Here is a 22,978-nt window from a genome sequence, read left to right on the forward strand (position 1 = left end):
AAGTAGTGTTCATGAGTTCAATGTCCATTCAGAAATCAGATGGCAGAGGGAAATAAACTGTTCCTGAATCGTTGATTTTGTGCCTTCAGGCTTCTGTATCTCTTTCCTGATGTTAGCAATGAGAACAAGGCATGACCTGGGTGAAGGGGGTCTTCTGTGATGGATATCGCCTTTTTGTGGCATCGCTCCTTGAAAATATTCTGGATACTATGGAGGCTAGTGCGCATGATGGAGCTAAGTTTACAACTCTCTGCACCTTATTTTGATCTTGTACAATAGCCACAGATGCTCTCAAATGCTTTGAGAGGCTGGTCAAGTACTACGTCTGCAGCATGCTGCCACTCTACTGGACCCCCTACAATTCACCTACTGACAGATGACGCAATAGCCACAGCTCTACACACCGTCCTTACACATCTGGAGAAGGATGCTTAGGTGAGAAAGCTGTTCTTGGACTGAAGCTCAGCATTCAACACCATAAATCCCTCCAGGCTTGACAAGAAGCTCAGAGAGCTCAGCCTTCACCCTACCTAGTGTAGCTGGATCCTGGAATTCCTGTCAGGTCGCCAGCAGCTGGTAAGAGCCCCTCTGACCCTCAACACAGGTGCCCTTCAGGGCTGTGTCCTTAGTCCCCTCCTTTACTCTTTGTACACCCATGACTTGTCAACGCCCACAGCTCCAATCTACTAATTAAATTTGCTGACGATACTACACTGATTGGCCTAATCTCAAATAATAATGAAGCGGCCTACAGAAATGAAGTCATCACCCTGACACAGTAGTGTCAAAAAAACCTCTCCCTCAACATTGCAAAAACAAAGGAAATGGTTGTGGACTACAGGAGAAATGGAGACTGGCTAACCCCTATTGACATCAATGGATCTGGCATTGAGAGTGTGAACAGATTTAAGTTCCTCGGCATACACATCACCGAGGATCTCATGTGGTCTGTACACACCGGCTGTGTGGTGAAAAAGGCACAACAGTGCCTCTTTCAACTCAGACAGTTGAAGTTTAGTATGGGCCCCCAAATCCTAAGAACTTTCTACAGGGGCACAATTAAGAGCATCTTGACTGGCTGCATCACTGCCTGGTACGGGAACTGTACTTCCCTCAATCGCAGGACTCTGCAGAGAGTGGTGTGGACAGCCCAGCTCATCAGTAGATGTGAACTTCCCACTATTCAGGACATATACAAAGACAAGTGTGTAAAAAGGGCCCAAAGCATCATTGTGGACCTAAGTCACCACAATCACAATCTGTTCTAGCTGCTACCATCTGGGAAACGGTACCAACAGACTCTGGGACACTTCTTCCATCAGGCCATCAGACTGATTAATTCATGCTGGCATAATTGTACTTCTGTGTTATAGTGACTGCCCTTTTGTAGATACTAATTGTTATAAATTACTATGATTGCACATTGCACACTTAGACTGAGATGTTACGTAAACATCTTTACTCCTGTGTACAAGGATGTAGGTAATAAAGTCAATTCGAATTCAAGTTCAAATTTGCCCCATACCAGATGGTGATACAGCCAGTTAGAATGCTTTCGATGGCACATCTGCAGAAATTTGCGAGTGTCTTAGGTGACATACCAAATCTTCTCAACCGCCCAATGAAATATAACCGCAGTCATGCCTTCTTGGATAGGTTCGTAAAAAAAACTTTTGGCACATTGGCTTTCATAAAACCAAGTATTGAGTACAGGAATTGGGATGTTATGTTGAAGTTGTACAAGATGTTGGTGAGGCTTAATTTGGAGTATTGTGTGCCGTTTTGGTTACCTACCTACAGGAAAGATGTCAATACGATTGAAAGAGTACAGAGAAAATTTACAAGGATGTTGACAGGACTGAAGGACCTGAGTTACAAGGAAAGACTAAATAGGTTAGAACTCTATTCCCTGGAACATAGAATATTAAGGGAAGATTTGATAGAGGTATACAAAATTATGAGGGGTATAGGTAGGATAAATGCAAGCAGGTTTTTCCCACTGAGATTGGTGGGACTAGGACTAGAGGTCACGGATTAAGGGTGAAAGGATTAAGGGGAACATGAGGGAGAACTTCTTCACTCAGAGGGTGGTGAATGTGGAATGAGCTGCTAGCAGAGTGGTAGGTATGGATTAGATTTCAACATTTCAGAGACAATTGGATAGGTACATGGATGGGAGGGGTATGGAGAACTATGGTCCGAGTGCAGGTCGATGGCACTAGGTAGACTGATAGTTCAGCACTGACAGATGGGCTGACGGGCCTGTTTATGTACTGCAGTGTTCTATGACTCTAATGAATTTTATTCATCTGGCTTCCATCATAAATTTGAATTTTTCTTTCATTTTTCTCTCCAAGACTATCGGACTGGACTAATAGTCCACTGACATGCATTTAAGGCGTGTTACAGTAAACTGTTTAAACAAACATTGTCAGCAAACATCAGCAAAAGAAAAGGACACTGTTCCATTATCATAGTAAACTGTCTAGAACAGAAAACATAGAACAGTATAGCACAGTACAGCTCTACTGAAGCAAAAAGTTGTGCTGAACTTTTAACCTATTCCAAGATCAAACTAATGCTTCCCTCCCACAAAAGCCTCATTTTTTCTTTCAACCATGTTCCCTAAGAGTCCCTTGAAGCCTCTCTACCACCACTCTTATCAGCATGTTCCACACACCTAGCATTCTTTAAAAAAACCTCTTACATCCCCCCCATACTTTTCTCCAATTACTTTAAAATTATACCCCCTCAAATTAACTATTTCCACCCTGAGAAACAGGCACCAGCCGTCCACTCTATCTATGCCTCTTATCATCTTACCTTGCTCTATCAAAATCACCTCTCATCCACCATTGCTACAAAGAGAAAAGCTCATTCAATCTTTCCTCACAAGACACGCTCTCTAATTCAGGCAGCATCCTGGTATATCTCCATTGCACCCCCTCTAAAGATTCCACATCCTTCCTATTTTGAGGTGACCGGAACTGAACACAATACCAAGTGTGGTCTAACCAAGTTTTGTATAGCTGCAACATTACCTTATAACTCTTGAAGTCAATCCCCTAAACGAAGCCCCTTTCACTTTCACACATGCAACACACACATCTCATCACATCCTCCTGCCACTGCACCAGGGATCATGTTCCTCTTGTCCTCACCTACCACCCCACCAGCCCGTGTCCAGCACATAATTCTCCGTAACTTCTGCCATCTCTGATGGGATCCCACCACCATGCACATCTCTCTCTCCCCACCTTCTGCTTTCCAGAGGGATTACTCCCTAAAAGACTCCCTTGTCCATTTGTCCCACCCCACTGATCTCCCTCTGGCAATTATCTTTGCAAGCAGAAGAAGTGCTACACTTGCCCCTACACCTCCTCCCTATACCGTTCAGAGCCCCGAACAGTCCTCCCAGGTGAGGCGACACTTCACTTATGAGTCTGTTGGGGTCATCTACTATATTCCATGCTCCCGGTGTGGCCCCCTGTATATCGATGAGACCAACATAGATTGGGAGACCTATGCTCGACCTGCCAGAAAAAGTGGGATCTCCGAGTGGCCACCCATTTTAATTCACTTCCCATTTTCAGGTGTCAATCCATGGCCTCCTCTACTGTCACGATGAGGTCACACTTGGATTGGAGAAGCAACACTTTATAGTCCATCTGGGTAGCCTCCAACCTGATGGCATGAACATCGATTTCTCACACTTCCAGTAATGCCCCCCATTCCTTTTCACCACTCCCCATTCCCATTTCCCTCTCTCACCTTATCTCCTTACCTGCCCATCACCTCCCTCTGGTGCTCCTCCCCTTCCCTCTCTTCCATGGCCTTTTGTCCTATCAGATTCCCCCTTCTCCAGCTCCATCTTTTTCACCAATCTACTTCCCAGTTCTTTACTTCACCCCTTCTCTCTCTCCTGGTTTCACCTATCACCTTGTATTTCTTCCTCCCCTTGCTCCACCTTCAAACTCTGACTCATCATCTTTTTTTCTCCAGTACTGATGAAGGGCTTTGGCCCGAAACGTCAACTGTACTCTTTACCATAGATGCTGCCTGGCCTGCTAATAGCTCCAGCAATTTGTGAGTGTTGCTTGGATTTCCAGCATCTGCAGAATTTCTCGTTTGTGATTGGATTATTAATACGTGCGGTAACTTTGAGGGACTTATGGAAGTAAATCCTCAAGATCCTTCTGATCCTCTGTACTGCTAAGAATCCTGCCATTAACCCTGGACTCTGCCTTTTCCACCTTCCAAAGTGTATCAATTTATGCTTCTCTGAATTGATCTCCATTGGTCACTTCTTATCCCAGCTGTGCACCCTATCAATGTCCCATGGTAAACTATAACAATCACCTATGCTCCCCACAACACTACCCATATTTATGTCACTTAATCCACTCTTGCACTTCACCACCCTATTCATCTCAGAGCAGGGACCCAAAACAGATTGCTGCAGAACATTACTGGTCACCAACCTCCATGCAGAATAGCTCCACCTACTACCACCCTCTGCCACTTGTGGGCAAACTAATTCCGAATCCATGAAGCCAAGTTTCCTGGATTCCATGCCACCCAACTTTCCAACTAAGCCTACCATGGGGAACCTTGTCAAATACCTTGCCAAAATCTTGCCACTGCCTATTTTCAGCAATTTGCTTGTTGTGTCATTTCCTGTAAGAATTTAATCAGGCTTGTGAGGCTGACTACCCCTAAACAAACTCTGCTTCTTGAAAAGCTTGTAAATCCTGTCCTCTCCAGTTATTTGTCCACCACTGATGTCAGACTCACTGGTTTATAACTCTCAGTATTATCCCCATTACCTTTCTTGAAGAAAAGAATAACATTTGTCAACCTCTCATTTTCTGGCACTACTGCTGTAGTCAATAAGGAGACAAAGGTCATCACCAAAGATCATCATCCAAGTAAATCCCTGATTCTCCAGCATCTGGTTCCATGGTCTAATATATCCCAACATTTTCCAGTACGCCTTCTTTCTTAACATAGATATATTAGCCTGTTCTACACTGTCCTCACAAACATCAAGGTCCCTCTCACTGGTGAATATTGAAGCAAAGCATTCATTAAAGACCCCCTAACACTTCCAAATCCAGCTGTATCATTTGTCTTCAATCCTTGATTTGTCCTCCTGTCATTCTAGTCCTTTTCCTGTTCTTCACGTACATGTAGAACGCTTTGGGGTTTTCCTTAATCCTACTCGCTGAACGCTTTTCATGTCTACTTCAAGCTCTCCTAAGTCCGTTCCTAGGCTCCATTTGAGCTGCCTTATAACTCTCAAGAGCCCAGTCTGATCCTAGTTTCCTAACCTCCTTTCTTCCTCGATTCAATGTTTCACATCTTGTCAACGATCGTTCCCTCACCCTCACATCCTTTCCCTGCCTCAATGGGACAACCTATTCAGAACCCCATGCAAGTGCTCCCTAAGCAATCTCCACATTTCCGCGAGTAAATCTGAATCCAATTTACACAACAAGGCTCCTGCATAATTCACCCTCCCCAATTAAATACTTTTCTAGTCTGCTCTTATTCCCGTCCAAGGCTATGGTTCAGGTCAGGGATTTGGGGGCACTGTTCCTAAAATGCTCACCCACTTGGACATCTTTCATCTGACCAGTTTCATTGCATAGTACTAGATCCATGAGTTATCCTCTAGTTACCTTGTCCATGTATTGTCCCCTTCTTGGACACACCTATCAAATTCTGTCCCTCTAAATCTTTTGCGCTAAGGAGCTATCAATCAATATCAGGGAAGTTGAAGTCACCCACGACAACAACCCTTTCAAATGCTGCCTCCTGATCTGCTCCTCAGCGTCTGTTATTATTTGTGGGGGGGGTCTATAGAGAATACTCCCAACAGTGATTGCTCCCTTCCTGTTTCTCATTTCCACACATACACCAATTCAGTACACAATCCCTCCACAACGTCCTCCCTTTTCTGACAGTTGTGATATTATTGCTGATTAACAATGGCACTCACCGCAGATCTTTCACCGCCCTCCAAATCCTTTTTGAAGTATCTAAATTCCAGAACATCCAGCAGCCCTTTCTGCCCTTCTGACAGCCAAGTCTCTGTAATGGCCACAATGTCGTAGTTCCACGTACTGACCCATCAGCCTTGCTCCTGATACTTCTCACATTAGAGTTGACACATTTCAATGCAATCCAGCTGAGCGCATTATGCTATATCCACTGCCTATCCTTCCTCACAGTCTCTCTACACATTGTATTTATCTTTACTCCAACTGCTCCATCCTCTGACCAATCACTCTGGTTCCAGCCCCTTGCCAGCCCAGTTTAAGCCCTCCCCAACAGTTAAACTGAAAAAAAATCAACAAATGGCACTGAAATTCAATCAAGGTTACATATAACTTCATTTTAAAATACTCAGTTAATGAAATCAGCAATTAACACTGCCTTGGCTTGCAATTTTACATGTTATATAATATGCTCTGTTTGAAAAATTTGAAGGCTGTTTAAGCATTTACTATGGGAAAGTAGTAAAGGAAAAGAATATGATAGGTTGACAAACAGTTTTACAATCGTGCAATCCTTAAAATGTAGCATCATTTAATATTTAGTGCCCATAATGACCAACGACTCTATCCACCATGCATTAAGAACTCTGTGCTTTCAGGCAGGTACCCAACATGTGCATAGGGCAACCCTCTGTAGAACCTTAACTGCTTGTCACTAAAAGTATACGTACACGACGCTGGAAGAACTCAGCAGGTCAGGCAGCATCCATGAGAAAAGAATAGCTAACGTTTCGGGCCGAGACCCTTCATCAGGAATGGGGGGGGGGAAAGAGAGGGCCGAAGCCCAGTAATAGAGATAGCGGAGGGGGAAGGGCTAGAGGCGCTAGGTGGAGAACCAATCAGAGGAAGGATAAAGGGGGGAGGGGATAAGCATGAAAGAACTGTAGAGGTAAAGGAGCAGAAAGTTGAAAGGGGAGAGAGGCAGAGAAGGACCTAGGATGGGGGAAGGGGGAGTGGGAGGGAATTACCGGAAATTGGAGAATTCAATGTTCATACCACCAGGCTGGAGGCTACCCAGACGGTAGATGAGGTGTTGCTCCTCCAACCTGAGTTTGGCCTCATAGTGGCAGTAGATGAGGCCATGTATGGACATATCTAGATGGGAATGAGAGGCAGAGTTGAAGTAGGTGGCAACCAGGAGGTCTTGTCTATTGTGACGGACGGAGCGGAAGTGCTTGATGAATCTGCGTCATCCATCGCAGAACTGGGCAGAATCCATGGGCAAAACTGCCCCAATCTGCGTCGGGTCTTGCCGATGTAGAGGAGGCTACACTGAGAGCACTGGATGCAATAGACAACTCCAGCAGACTCGCAGGTGAAGTGCTGCCTCACCTGGAAGGACTGTCTGGGGCCCGGAATGATGGTAAGGGGGGAGGTGTGCAGACAGGTATAGCATTTGTGCTTACAGGGATAAGTGCCGGGTGGAAGTTCTGTGGGGAGGGACGTGTGGACCAGGTAGTCGCGGAGGGAACGATCCCTGTGAAAACCTGAGAGGGGTAGGGAGGGAAAGATGTGCTGGGTGGTGGGGTCCTGTTGAAGGTGGCGGAAGTTGCGGAGGATAATGTGTTGGATCCAGAGGCTGGTGGGGTGGTAGGTGAGGACAAGGGGAACCCTGTCCCTGTTGTGGTGACGGGAGGATGGGTTAAGGGCTGAAGTGCGGGTGGTAGAGGAGATGCGGGTGAGGGCATCTTTGATGACGCCAGAAGGGAAACCACAATCCTGAAAGAAAGAGGACATTTGAGAAGTCCTGGAACGGAAAGCCTCATCCTGGGAGCAGATGCGGCGGAGACGGAGGAACTGGGAATAGGGAATGGCATTTTTGCATTGGGCAGGGTGGGAAGAGGTATAGTCAAGATAGTTATGGGAGTCAGTGGGTTTCTAGAAGATGTCACTGGATAGTCTGTCTCCAGAGATGGAGACCAAGAGATCAAGAAAGGGGAGAGAAGTGTCCAAGATGGACCAAGTGAATTTAAGGGCTGGGTGAAAGTTAGAAGCAAAGTTGATGAAATTGATGAGCTCAGCATGGGTGCAGGAAGCAGCACCAATGTAGTCATCGATGTAGCGGAGGAAAAGTTGGGGAGTGGTGCCAGTATCGATTTGGAGCATAGACTGTTCCACATGACCCATAAAGAGGCAGGCATAGCTGGGGCCCATGCAAGTGCCCATGGCTACACCCTTGATCTGGAGGAAGTGGGAAGAACCAAAGGAGAAGTTATTGAGAGTTAGAATAAGCTCAGCCAATCGGAGAAGTGTGGTGGTGCTGGGGACCTGGTGGGGTCTGTTATCCAAAAAGTAGCGGAGGGCTTTGAGGCCTTCTTGATGTGGGATGGAGGTGTATAAGGATTGAACATCCATGGTAAAAATGAAGCGGTTGGGGCCGGGGAATTGGAAGTTATTGAAGAGGTGAAGGGCATGGGATGTATCCTGGATGTAGGTGGGGAAGAGTCTGAACTATGGGGGATAAAATGGAGTCCAAGTAGGCAGACACATTCGGTGGGGCAGGAGCAGGCTGAAACTATGGGTCTGCCAGGACAGTCAGGCTTGTGGATCTTGGGGAGGAGGTAAAACCGAGCTGTGCGGGGTGTGGGAATTATGAGTTTTTTGGCTGAGGGAGGAAGGTGTCTGGAGTTGATGAGGGTGGAGATGGTGCGGGAGACAGTGGATTGATGTTTTTTGGTGGGGTCCTGTGGCAGGGGTAAGTAGGAGGAGGTGTCGGAGAGCTGTTGTTCGGCCTCAGTGAGGTAGAGGTCCGTCCGCCAGACTACTACGGCACCACCTTTGTCTGCAGGTTTGATGGTGAGGTTGGGGTTAGTGCGGAGAGAGTGGAGGGCAGAGCGTTCAGAGGGAGTGAGGTTAGAATAGGAGAGCGGGGTGGTGAAGTTGAGACGGTTGATGTCTCGGTGACAGTTAGAGATGAAAAGGTCGAGAGCAGGTAGAAGACCCGATGGGGGTGTCCAGGAGGAGGAGGAGCGTAGAAGCTGGGAGAATGGATCATCACTGGGGGGAGGGGGAATCCTTGTTGAAGTAGTAGGCTCGGAGACGTAGGCAGCGGAAGAAGAGTTCAGCATCATGGCGGGCACGGAACTCACTGAGGTGGGGGCGGAGGGGGACAAAAGTGAGGTCCTTACTGAGGACAGAGCGTTCTGCCTCAGATAGGGGAAGGTCAGGGGGGATGGTGAAGACACTGCAAGGGTTGGGACTGGGGATAAGGGAGGGTAAGGAGTGGGAAGTCTCAGAAGGAGGAGGGGTGTTGGGATGTTCAGGGAGAGCGGGCAGAGGGGAGGATGAGCGATCGGAGGGATGGAGAGGGGATAAGGGATGAAGGGAAGACTGTGAGTCACAACGAGATTGGGGGACCGCTTGTCACAATAGACAGGACCTCCCGGTTGCCACCCACTTCAACTCTGCCTCTCATTCCCATCTAGATATGTCCATACATGGCCCCATCTACTGCCATGATGAGGCCAAACTCAGGTTGGAGGAGCAACACCTCATATACCGTCTGGGTAGCCTCCAGCTTGGTGGTATGAACACTGAATTCTCCAATTTCCGGTAATTCCCTCCCACTCCCCTATCCTAGGTCCCTCTCTGCCTCTCTCCCCTTTCAACTTTCTGCTCCTTTACCTCTACAGTTCTTTCATGCTTATCCCCTCCCCCCTTTATCCTTCCTCTGATTGGTTCTCCACCTAGCGCCTCTAGCCCTTCCCCCTCCCCTATCTCTATTACTGGGCTTCGGCCCTCTCTTTCCCCCCCATTCCTGATGAAGGGTCTCGGCCCGAAACATTGGCTACTCTTTTCTCATGGATGCTGCCTGACCTGCTGACTTCTTCCAGCGTCATGTACGTTTTCTTTGATCCACAGCATTTGCAGTTGTATTTTTGTGTCACTAAAAGTAGATGCTGGAGCTGCTTTGCTAGGATTTAAAGGCACAAGGAATCCACTTTTCTACCATGTAATCTGAGAAATTTCATTTCCATCCCTCCCGTAAGAGTCTTGGTAAAATTTTAAAGATAGCAAAGCTAATGAGAGCTTGAAAGCTTCTATCAAAATTAACAATCTATGACTTCAGAACACTAGTTCATGCAAATCAAAAATGGCTTGAGGACAATGCATACATAGAGAAAAAATACTGGAGTATTGATGGATAGGAGTAAAGTTATCACCATTCCCATGCAGAAATTTTATAATTTACCAAGCATTATCAAGCTGTTCTCTTTCAATAGCATTTAAACTTCTAGCAATCAGAAAGTGTTATTAATCTTCTTTAATACCAATGACAACAAATTCAAAACAGACTCAAATGAATCACCATTCCAGTGGCCAAAACCACTAAGTTTAAAAGTAGTTATCTAATTTAATCAGAATAATTACTCTTACTTTAAACACACATTAAAAAGTAACAAAAATTCATTTTTTATTTTGTTATGAACAAATTCCCTTGCACAATATGCTGCAATGCAAAATGGCTACTAACCGGGAAAATTAATTCAAATACAAGTCCCAACTTTTAAATGAGCAAGTCCACTTTAGTCCTATCCATCACTCCATCCTTCACAAAGGAATTTCATTACTGATTTTCCAAAAGATTACACTATTTTCAAGATTTTAGAGCCTGATTTCCGTGATGACTTACCCACAGGTAATATGTAAATTGTAACGCAAAAATAGCTATCCCTTCATTGTCAAACGAGCCTGCTACGGATCGAGATATATAGCCCGGCACTATGGCGATGAAACAGGCAGCAAGCAGTCCAGCTCCCTGGTTCCATAATTCTTTAGTGAGCAGAAAAGTTGATATTGCTGTAAGACCACTGAACACAGGCGCTAGAAAGACGCAGACATCCCGTATGTGAACTGTTATATGAAGTGTGTTTAAAATCCAATGAATGCAGCCTGCTGTGACCATCAAACCAGGATACACCTACATGGGGTGAGAAAAAGAATATTCAATATTATTTAGGCACTTAATTTTAAGCCAGTATTTAAAATGGCACTACAAAGCCAAATAATCTAAGTTTTAATTTTACAGCACAGTTCACATTATGAATATGGCTTAGGCAATATACAGAATTTGATCATTTCATGCTGATCCTGGGTACAGAGCTTTGTCTTGATAAGACTGTCACTAATTTAAATAGTGTTTAACACTGGTGACACCCAAAGACAGGTACAAGATATTAAATTTTAAACAAATCATTTAAAAAATATAAACTAAAACAAGTTAATAAAGTTAACTAAAATTATCGCTGTAATATAAATGTGTGCTCAACCCCCACCCCCGCCAAAGAATCAATGGGATTTTAGTTTCTGTGTCTTGCCTGATCTGGCTAAGGGCCCAATTGCTGATTCTCCAGCAGGACTGCTCCTTGCCAGTTATATCCACATGGAGTCACCGGACGTTAATAATTCTTTGATTTCCACATTTCACAGTTTGTCCTGAACTTGCTGCACTTAAAACTGAATGCCAGTGATTCTGTTTGAAATTGCCAGCCACAGTCAATATGATTCAGCACAATAAAATGTTTATTCAATTATGAAGAGCTACAGTGTGGAATAGGCCATTCAAGCTGTACCCCCGATTTAACCCTAGCCTAATTCACGGGACAATTTACAATGACCAATAACCTACAAACGGGTACTGTAGGAGCAAACTGGAGAAAACCCATGCATTCTATTTGGAGGACATACAAACTCCTTACAAATGACACCAGAATTGAACTCTGAACTCTGACACTCCGAGCCGTAAACAGCGTTGCGCTAACCTTTACTCTACCACGGCAAAAGTTTACTAGGTGTATGCACTCAAAAATTAACATCAAACCCAAAACTTTTACCAAAGGTTTAGCCAGAGAAGCATATTTGAAATGAGTCTGAATACTAGAAAATGAAAATTTACATACAGAGTTCCAGAAAAGGAACTAGAGGGAAAGATGAGCATCCACTAATGTAGGTGAAGGAAACCAGTAATTTCATGGAATAATTTACTTTCTTGTATTAATTCAGAAACTTAAATAGCCCATTTGAGTACGTTAACACAACAAAAGTACAATGCAAAGTGATTATCACTTTCTTATTGTACAACTTAACAAACTCATTTCCACCTCTCTCCATGTAGACTTAACTCAAAATACATATGCACCATGACTCATATTTATCACATACATCCATAACATTCTTTAAAACCACCAGGCCTGTGAAAAAGCTTCACAACTAACTGGTCTAACTGTAGCACAACATTCCTCTGTGACTGTTTCCACGATCGATCCATCCTTCAGAAAATAGAGATGTGATTTATCTGCAGTTACAGCCCCTCTTAAGTCTTGAGAATCCTTTAGTGTGCCATTCATTCAGTTAACAATTCATTACTGTATATAGTGACACAGCATAAAGTAGAACTTTCCGGACCTTTGAGCCACCCCCAGCAAACCAGATTAACCCTAACCTAATCAGGGGACAATTTACAATGACTGATTAACAGACCCAGTCTTTGGACTGTGGGAGGAAACCGGAGCATCCGGAGGAAACCCACGCATTCCATGGGGAGATCGTACAGACATCATCGGAATTCAATTCCGAACTCTGGAGTGCCTTGAGCTGTAATAGTGTCGTGCTAACCACTACGCTACCATGGCACACCTTATTACAGTTCTTTTAAAACATCAAACTCAACTACAAATCTTACACCATTTCTAGAAGTTCCACACATGGTAAACACATCACTAACACACCAAGACTAGTACTCACTACAAAATGCTGACACAAAAAGGGCAGTCAAATAAGTATTTAAACAGGCTCACTCTGTTACCCTCTGCAGACATTACCATTGCCGAAGGAATGCCGTCTCTTACTAGATAAACTACCACCTTCTTTTTACAGAGACACTTGAATATTTATCTTTTAATCCCATTTTTATATTTATATTTTATAAATATATTTATACTTTTATATTTAAATGCATGTGACTTTTGTATCTTGATAAGGAAAAGGTTTGCCTCGGAACGATGTGAAAATATTTAAACCAAAGGGTCAGAATCTTTAAAGACCTTCGGCAGTTCAAATACAGTCGGCCCTCCTCATCCGCGGGGGATTGGTTCCAGGACCCCCCACAGATACCAAAATTCGCGGATACTCAAGTCCCTTATTTAACATGTATCAGTGCGATGTGGTCTTTAGGACCCAGCGGAACCCCAGAGTTTATTTAACATGTCTCCATGCTGTGGACATTAGGACCTGGCGGCGCAGCTCTGAATCCAGTGTTTCTGTTTACAAAAATAATAACGATCACGATTGAAAATAAAGCGATTGGAAAGAGGTGAAACGAAGGGCCGAACGGTCTACTTCTGCGTCTATTGTCTATTGTCATCGGTCATTGGAAAAGCGTTAGGCTACAGTCTGTCAACAATCGGAACAATTTTAATGGAGAATGTGAAAGGCCCTGCCCCGATGAAAGCTACAATTATTACTAAGCAACGCAGTGGTTTAATTATTGAAATACGTATGTTTCTTAAGTGTTTTATATTCATAGAAAGGTAAAATATGTACTATATACTAAGAAAAACGTTTGACTAACTTACGCTAAACGATACCAGATGTACCTGTTCCGACTTAAAGATGGACTCAGGAATGGAACTCATTCATAACCCAGAGACTGCTTGTACTTTTAAGTCATTTCTAGATTACTTATAATGAGAATGTGAAGAGGGTAAGGGGTATGTGTAGAGGGGATGGGCGAGGGGTAAGTGTAGCAAAATATGTAGACAGGACAAGACAGAAGTACGTCATTGGGGAAGTAAGGAGAGGTAGCTAAAATAAGGTGCCAGGCCAGACGTGGAGACCACAAGGAAAAGGGAACCTACGACCACAAGACAATGTGTTTGGCAAAGTATTTTGAGCTATACCTATTTCCAGTGTTTTGAAGTGCGTCTGTACTAATTCCAAGTATTACGTTTGAATCTTTGCTAATTCCGAGTATTTCGCGTGCTTAGCTATGCAATAGCCAATCAATTGATGAATTTGAATCGGTAACCATATTTGCGAATGTAGTACCCTGCTTTTGGGTATAAGTATGACCTTTGTAAACCGACAAATTGGGAGTTGGCTACCTTACGCCCGAAGTGCGTAGGGCTGTGAACTCCTCTCTGAATAAAAACCGTTTCAGAGGTAATTTCGTGTCTCTGGTGTTTTTCCTCAACTGAACAGGTTAATAATTTCAGGTTGACAATAGTACCTAATACAATGTAAATGCTATGTAAATAGTTGTTATACTGTATTGTTTAGGGAATAATGACAAGAAAAAATAGTCCATACATGCTCAAGCAACGAGTGCTGGAGAGAGAACTTCTGGGTTTTCCCGATCCGCGGTTGGTTGAATCCACGCATACAGAATCCGCAGATAAGGAGGGCCGACTGTATGTGTATAAAAACATCTACCTCTCTTTTCAAACAAAGGCACTTACAACAACGCCCTCAATTTGCATTTTGTTAAACCTTAATTCAAAGTATCAAGTAAAAAAAAGCCGTGACTGAGTCCTGTGAACACAGCACAACAAAACATCTGAATGCAAATAACAAAACATCTAGCCAATCTTCCTGCATGTTGCTTGGCTCCCAGCTGCTGCTTTGTGCTACATAGCATATATGGGGTTCAGTCTCGAGACAGGCCCACCATGTTACAAGGATACAGTTGAACCCATTAATTAAACAGAATTATGTAATTTGACCACCTTTGCAGGGAATTACTGAATTAAAGATGCTGGCCTATCAAAGAGAGAATGAAAGGAACTAAATAAGTAAGCTGATATGCCTAATACTATAGCTTCAAAACAGGATCAGAGACCCATGGGTTGACTCCTTTATTGTTTAGGCATTTAGTGAAATGAAAAAACATTTTTTAAACAAAACTTAAATACTTGAACTCACTTAATTGTATTCCTAAGATGTATATTTATTTTTATAAAGCTAGTCTACACACCTACTCATTCAATCATGCAGATATGGTACAGCAAGCTATCAGAGATATATTTGTATGAAAATTGATATTCCAACTAGCCAAAATCTAATCAATGTCAAGTTCCTAAGCCTCCTGACTTTGATTAATCTTTTTTTTTAAACATGAAAGCAATTTGTGATTTGATTAACAAAAAAGATTTAATTTTCTGATGATTATTGCTAAACACAAACAAGAGAAAATCTGCAGATGCAGGAGATCTGAGCAACACACACAAAATGCTGGAGGAACTCAGCAGGCCAGGCAGCATCTATGGAAAAGAGTACAGTTGACGTTTCAGGCTGAGACATTTCAGCAGGACTCCTGCTGAAGGGTCTTGAACCGAAACATCGACTGCCTAGCCTGCTGAGTTCCTCCAGCATTTTGTGTGATCAATGCTGAACATTTGAATAGACAGTTGGAATTAGCAGTGTTGCCAGAACTGGTAACACGATAATTTAACATTGTAAGGAATTCCTCTTCTGTGGTTGTTTATTGCAAACAACTCCAAAGTTCGAGGCCATCCAAAAACCTAGTTCTCATCTTCAATGTGCAAAATCCCCTTCACAAATTACCAAGGATCCTTCATTTGAATTTCCCTCCACGTTCCCACACTGACCTACCCGTTGTGTTACTTTCAGTGCACGGGTGAGGGACAGCACCTCATATTTCACCTGGGTATTCTACCACTGGACGGCGTAAACATTAAATCTTCCAATTTCAGGTAAACGCCCACTCCATCCATTTTTTTCCTCTTGTTATGATCTAACTAGTTCATCCTACACCCAACACGGCACCCTGTTACCTAATTTCCTTCTGCTCTTTCACCCACATCATGCTGCCCATCACCCAGACACTCCTCCCACTATAGGGTGGGAGGGTGTCATTCCCCCATATTGTTCCCATCTGCCTGCCCTATTTTCCATGCTCCAACTTTCTTTCTGATTGGATTCCATCATCTGCAGCCCTTTGTTGTCTTCACCCATCACCTCCCAATCTCTATTATTACTGATACTCTTCACTCTGCCATTTGCTGATCACTCTTCCTCACTTGGATCCACATATTGCTTGCAAGCTCTGGCTCCTCCCCATTCCCCCCACTTCTTTATGTTGACCATTTCCCATCCACCTTTCAGCACAGATGAAGGGCCAAATCATTAATTCATTTCCCTGCCTGACCAGCTGAGTTCCTCCAGCATTTTGTTTGTTGAATACTACATTGGCTCCTGATTAAGCAATGTCTTAATTTTAAATATTTGCATCCTGGTTTTCTAAATGTGCCAAAGGTTGATCATCTCCCTCACTAAATCTCTTCCAACCCGAAATCCAGCTTCCCCAATTCTGAAATACCAGCACTTTAATTCTGCTGTCTTAGACACCTTCTTCCAGTATCGGTGTTGATTCTTTTTGCAAATTTCTACAGATACATGGTGGATTGCATTACTGCCTGGTGTGAAGGCTCCAATGCGCAGGATCAGAAGAGGCTACAGAAGATTGTAGGCTCAGCCAGCTCCACCGGCATAGACCTCAGCACCATCAAGGGCATCTTGAAGAGGTCATGTCTCAAGAAGGAGGCATCCATCATTAAACATCCTCACTTTTCTGGATATACCTTCCTCACATTACTACGGAAGCTGGAAGACCCACCTCAACATTTTAGCAACAACTTCTCCTCCTCCATCAAATTTCTAAATGGTCCATACTACCTCATTATTTCTCTTCTGACTATTTATTTCTGTTACTTATAGTAATTTTTCTGTAATGTGCTGCACTGCTGCCTCAAAATAACAAACTTCACAACATGTGTCGGTAAAGAAGTCATCATTTTAGTTCACGGGAGTCAGCAATGAGTGTTTACATCATGGGCAAGTCCTCACAAATGCAATGACAATAATTCTCAATCCTGTACCCACACCTGGAGGAACGGGGTTGGAAACATCACTTGCTGTTGATCATAACAAACTAGAGTTTAATATAGGGAGTGAAAGTGGCTTAATTCAATCCACTTAAATCTAAACAAAGCAAATTACAAATGAGTATAGCTGAGTACGGTAGACTGGGAAACTAATCAAATAGGTCTGAAAATAGATAAATAATGACTAATATTTAAAGAATAAATACACAGTTTACAAAAAAAAATCCATATAAGTGCAAAAAATCCAACAGGCAATGTGGCCTAGTCATGGCTATGACCGCAGGGTAATGACAGCATTAGGACAAAGGAGAAGCTTTATAATTTGGCAGGACAGCGGTTAAGATAAACTTTAGAATTCAGCATTAATGAGGAAGGAGAAAGTAGAAAATCCAAGTAACCTACTGAGAAATATACAAAAAGAGGCTGTAATAGCCTATATACACAACACAAAAGTTAATGAGTCCCTTACAGACAAACAGGAAAGTATAAATATCTCATATCTTTTTTCACAGAAGATAATGCTATAAATACATCAGAAATAACAGAGAATGTGGAGCTACAAAGTAAGTGTTGGAGAAATTAATGGGCACTGAACACCAATAAATCTCCTGGTCCTAGTAACCTGCAACCTAAAGTTTTAAAAGAGGTAGCAATGGATGTGGTGAATACACTGGTTGTCATCTTCCAAACTTCCACAGATTCTAGGATGGTTTTGCAGAGGTTAAAAAGAATATAGTCTCTAACTTCACTATCCAAAAGCAAGGTGGTGAATGGTAATGAGGAATGAAAGAGAAACTTGGTAGGAAAACAATGGTAAGGTAGACAATTTAACTTATTATTAACTGGTAAAAGGTTACCTGGAAAATGGCACATTACTGGGCAGCCAACATAGATTTATGAAAGCCAACATAGTTGATGTGATCTATTTCTTTCAGAAGCTCTTCAACAAAGATGCCAAAATTAGAGTGCAAGGATTTGACAGTAATATACAGACATTGATTGAGCATTGGTTAATGGAGAAACAGTAGGAATAAATAGGTCATTTTAGATTGGGGGACAAAATTCTGCTTATCTAACATTCAACTGCTGGAAATCCTGATGAGTTTGGCATCTAGCTCATTCAATAGACAAGCTCAAACATACAAGATGAAACTTTCAAGCTGGAGGTCACCAGGAAAATGTGCTTTTGCATTAATACAAATAACATCCAATAGTCAGGAATATCTGGTAGTTCAGCACCAAAGTCCCAAGGAATTAGAATCAGGTTTATTATCACTGACACACCTAAAAATAGTGAAATCTGTTGTTTTATGGCAGCATTAAAGTGCAAGCCACAGAAAAAGCTACAAGTTACAATAAATAAACAGTGCAAAAGTGGAATAGTGAGGTAGAGTTCATTCTCCATTTGGAAATCTGATAGCAGAGGGGAAGCAGCTGTTCTTAAAATGTTGAGTGCAGGTCTTCAGCTTCCTTTACCTTATTTGGGATTTACTGTAGTGGGTGCTACATAGATCAGTGTTCAGACTCCAGCTATTCATAACATAGAGCAATGATTTAAAAGTTAACATATTCAAATTTGGCTAAATATATTTAGGTATACAGTTAGATATTTATATAGTAGAGGAATTAAGGGTTATGGGGGAAAGGCAGATAGATGGAGCTGAGTTATGGACAGATCAGCCATGATCTTATTGAATGGTGAGGCAGGCTCGATGGGCCAGGTGGCCTACTTCTGCTCTTATTTCTTATGTGTTGACGATACAAAACTAGGTGACAGTGAGATTTGTGGGATACTTGCACAGGAACTTCAAGTAGTAAATGCGGGCTCACTCTTAAGTTTTAAGAATAAATTGGATAGATACATGGATGGGAGAGGTCACTGTTCAACTAAACTGATAATTTAGAGTAAGAAACATGTCAGTCAACATGCAATGGGAAGCATTTAAGGGATTCTCTTAGAATACGCATAATAAATAGTTTCCAATATGATAGAAAAAGGATCCATCATTCATAAATGTTAAAAATAATATCAAACTGAATAAAAGACATGGCCAATCAGATGATGGAAGTCATAATAAAAACAAAGATTCTCTAAAAGATTAGTAAACTGGCAAAATGTAAAGCATAAGATAATGCTCACCAGAAGTACATAAAACAAATAGAATCTCAAAGACACTTTAAAAAATGAAAACAGTTAACAAAGTGAGAGTTGGTCCTACAAAAAGAGTATGTAGAATTAACAACAGGAAACAACTAAACAGGTATTTCACATCAGTCTTCAAAGAGGCTACAAGTAATAATCTATAAATTATAAGGAAGTGAAGCAGCAAAAAAAGTTACAGGGAAGTGGTACTAAGCAATTTGCTGTTGATAAAGCAGAACTGGCGGTGGCAAATATTTAGGTTTACAAAAGGCATTGAAATAACTCTGCACAAAAAGGTCATTGCAGAAGATAAAATCTCAGTGCAAGGGGTTCCATAGCCTTCTGTCATCTCCTATTAGATTCCCCCCTTCTCTGGCACTGTTGTATCTCTTTCACTAATCAACTTCCCAGTTCTTTACTTCACTCCTCCCCCTCCTGGTTTCACCTATCACCTTTCCCCCTCCCCCACCTTTCTAGCTCCGGCTCCTCATCTTTTTCTTCCTCAGTTCTGCTGAAGGGTCTCCGGACAGAAATGCCGACTGTTAACTCTTTTCCATAGATGCTGCCTGTCCTGCTGAGTTCCTCCAGCATTGTGTGTGTGTTGCTCTGGGGCAAAGAGAATGGGTGAACTCCACATAGAGAGTGCCATAAGTCAGTTTTGAATCTGGGTTGCTGATGAAGTGAGGCAACGATTCTGCTAGCTGTGTCACTATGCTCTGGATGCATGGTGAAGGTCATATTTATATGTGCTTTTAGATAGGCAGAAAACTCTTTGTAGCTCAGAAAGCACCTCTTCAATTGAGAGAGAAAACAGTCGACTTTAACTTTCCTTAATGATTAAGAGAGAAATCCCTTTAATTAGTTTAGTTTCCTTTCTCAAAGATGTTTTTAAGTACGGTATCACCAAGATTCCCTATCATGTTCTTCAGTTTCCATCCTTGAGAGTTAAGATTCTAAACATGACTGCAGCCCTTCTCACCAAGTTTTAGAACTTCAGCAGAGCAATATCATTCCCTCAAGAGAAGAGCAAATCTTGAACTTTTAAACTTTGGGGCATTGAACTGCAAATCTCCACAATGCCCCTTCAAATCAGGGTTCAAATCAAATCCCTACAGATGTCAAGAAAGTCAGTTTACTTTTTACTTATTGCAAGATTTTTGAATCTAGTTTCACCTAGGTAACCTTGATTGATTTTCTCCCCTGTCCTGCCCCCTTCAAATCCTCCTCCTGGTCTTCCCCTCCACCTCTAGGCAGAGAACTATTTCCGCAATCAATGGATCCTACTGCTCTTCTTCCACCACTACTCCCAACCCATCCCTGGTCTCTCCTTCATTCCTCTGAGCACACATCTTCCCCCACCCAACTTTCCCTGAGCACCTCAATCTTCCTTTCTCCTCTGATCCCTCCAAACCTCTACCTCTCCTGACCCTACCCCCAACCCTGCCAGGTCTTCAACATCCCCTATGACCCTCCCCTCTCTGAGGCAGAACTTGCTTTCCTCAGCACGGGCCTTAATTTTGTCCCCTTGCGGCCACACCTCCTTGAGTTTTGTGTCTGCCATGATGTCAAGCTCTTCTTCTGTTGCCTATTATCTGAGCCGACTTCTTTAACACAGATTCCTCACTCTATACCAGTAACTCCTTCAACCCTCCTCCTCTTTTTGGATACCCCAGCCCTGGCCTTATGCCTACTCTCAATCTTTTCATCTCTAACTGACAACAATATATCAGATGTCTCAACTTCACCATTCCTCTCGCGTACTCTAACCCTAACCTCTCAGAACGCACTGCCCTCTGCACTCTCCACATCAATCCCAAATTCACCATCAAACCCAGTCTCAAGCACTGTCCTCTACCTTCCTGAGGCCAGATAGTAGCTCTCTGACACCTCTTCTTACTTACCCCTTGCAAAGACTCCCACTTAGGAGTACCAAGGCCATTTTCTCCCATTCTATTATCAACTTCATAGACTCTGGTGATCTCCCATCCACTAACATCAAATTCATGGTTCCCATACCCCACACTGCTTGTTTCTACCTCCTGCCCAAGATCTACAAACCCAACTGTCCCAGTAGGCCTACTGTTTCTGCTCGCTCCTGCCCAGCTGAGCTCATGTCTACATACCTCAACTTCATTTTGTCCCCTTTGGTTCAGTAGCTTCCTACATACATCCGTGACACCTCAGAAGCTCTGCCTGGATTGCCTTACTTTCACTATGGACATCCAGTCCCTATACACTTCCATCCCCAATCTGGAAGGCCTTAAAGCTCTCTGCCTTTTTCTTGATAACAGAACTAACCAATTCCCCTCCACCACCACAACCCTCTGTCTGGAGGAGTTGGCCCTTAAGAATTTCTCTTTCAGCTCTTTCCACTTTCTCCAAACTAAAGGTGTAGTCATGGGCCCCAGCTATGCCTGCTTTTCATTGGCTTCCTGGAACAGTCAGTGTTCTAACTCTACACTCTAATGCTCTCCACTTCATTGATGACTGCATTAGTTCTGTTTCTTGCACCAGTGATAAGCATATCAATTTCATTAACTTTTTCTCCAACTTCCATCTTGCCCTCAAATTTACTTGGTCCATCTTGTGACACTTCTCTCCTTTTTCTTGATTTCTCTCTCTGTCTCTAGAGATAGACAATCCACTGATATCTTTTACAAACTTATTAACTTTCACAATTATCTTGACTGTACTTCTTCCCATCCTGTCACTTATAAAAACACTATTCCCTTTTTCTCTTTCTCAGGACAAGGTTTTCTATTCTAGAACATCTGAGATGTCCTCTCCCCACCTCCCTCACCACCATATCTAACAGGATCCTACCATTAAGCACATCTTTTCCTCAACAACCCCCACCCCCCCCAAGCTTTCCGAATGGATAATTTTCTATGTGACTCCTTTGACCCTCCCCACTGATTTCCCTCCCGCCACAGCTGGCCCTATACCTCCTCCCTCACTGCCATTTACAGACCTTCCAGATGCGGCAACACTTCACCTGCAAGTCAGTCGGGATCATCTATCATATCCGGTGCTTCTGATGTGGCCTCTACATCTGTGAAACCCGACGCAGAATGGGGGACGGTTTCATTGAGCACCTTTGCTCCGTTCACCACAAAAGGTAGAATATCCATGGTTCACTGTCCTCTCCTATCAGATTCCTTCTTCAACCCTTTATCTCTTCTTGTCACCTCCCAGTTTCTTCCTACATTCCCCTCCCCCCATTCACCTGCCAGCTTGTACTCCTTCCCTGCCCCCTTTATTCTGGCTTCTTCCCCCTTCCTTTCCAATCCCAATGAAGGGTCTTGGACCCAAACATCAACTGCTTATTCCCCTCCGTACATGCTGCCTGACTTGCTGAGTTCCTCCAACATTTTATGTGTGTTGCTCCTATTTTTACTCCCTTTCCCAATCCCTTTATCCTCTGACTTAAAATAAAACGAGTCATGAATTACTGAATGAAATTTTCAGTTTGAGGAGACTGAATCACTTTTAGAATCTTCCCACTGGTTGATCTGAAGTCTAGGATAGACACTTGGAATATTAAGTAAGGATTATATTTTTGCCTTTTCCTATTTGACCACCTTGTTGGGTGAGGCAACATTAAAGAGTGGCTCTATGATTCTTGAGAATGTTGGTATTCTATAGATATGTTATAATTTCATGAATGAAGACTGGATGGAGGAGAAATAAACATCAGAGCAGAGTATTCATGCATCTGACATCTCTAATTATCTGGTTAGTTTAACAAGTAAAAATTGAAATACCGATGGTGATCCAAGTGAAAACGGGTGGACCTCAAATCCCTGTTCAAAGAATGCAAGGTGGCATTGAAATGAGGAAAAAGTCCTATCAAGATAACTGCTCTAATTACACCT

The 22,978-nt window shown here is 42.9% G+C and overlaps 1 protein-coding gene across 1 annotated transcript in view; it reads right to left on the minus strand.

Annotated features, from left to right (window-relative positions):
- Positions 1–22,978, minus strand: part of stt3b (STT3 oligosaccharyltransferase complex catalytic subunit B) — a 106,137-nt gene that overhangs the window by 58,162 nt on the left and 24,997 nt on the right. Inside the window, exon 3 of the mRNA XM_073024053.1 lies at positions 10,693–10,980. Coding sequence (XP_072880154.1) covers positions 10,693–10,980 — 288 coding nt within the window. The remainder of the gene's footprint in view (positions 1–10,692; positions 10,981–22,978) is intronic.

The sequence above is a fragment of the Hemitrygon akajei genome, chromosome 20 (assembly GCF_048418815.1).
Source record: "Hemitrygon akajei chromosome 20, sHemAka1.3, whole genome shotgun sequence".
NCBI classification, from domain to species: domain Eukaryota; kingdom Metazoa; phylum Chordata; class Chondrichthyes; order Myliobatiformes; family Dasyatidae; genus Hemitrygon; species Hemitrygon akajei.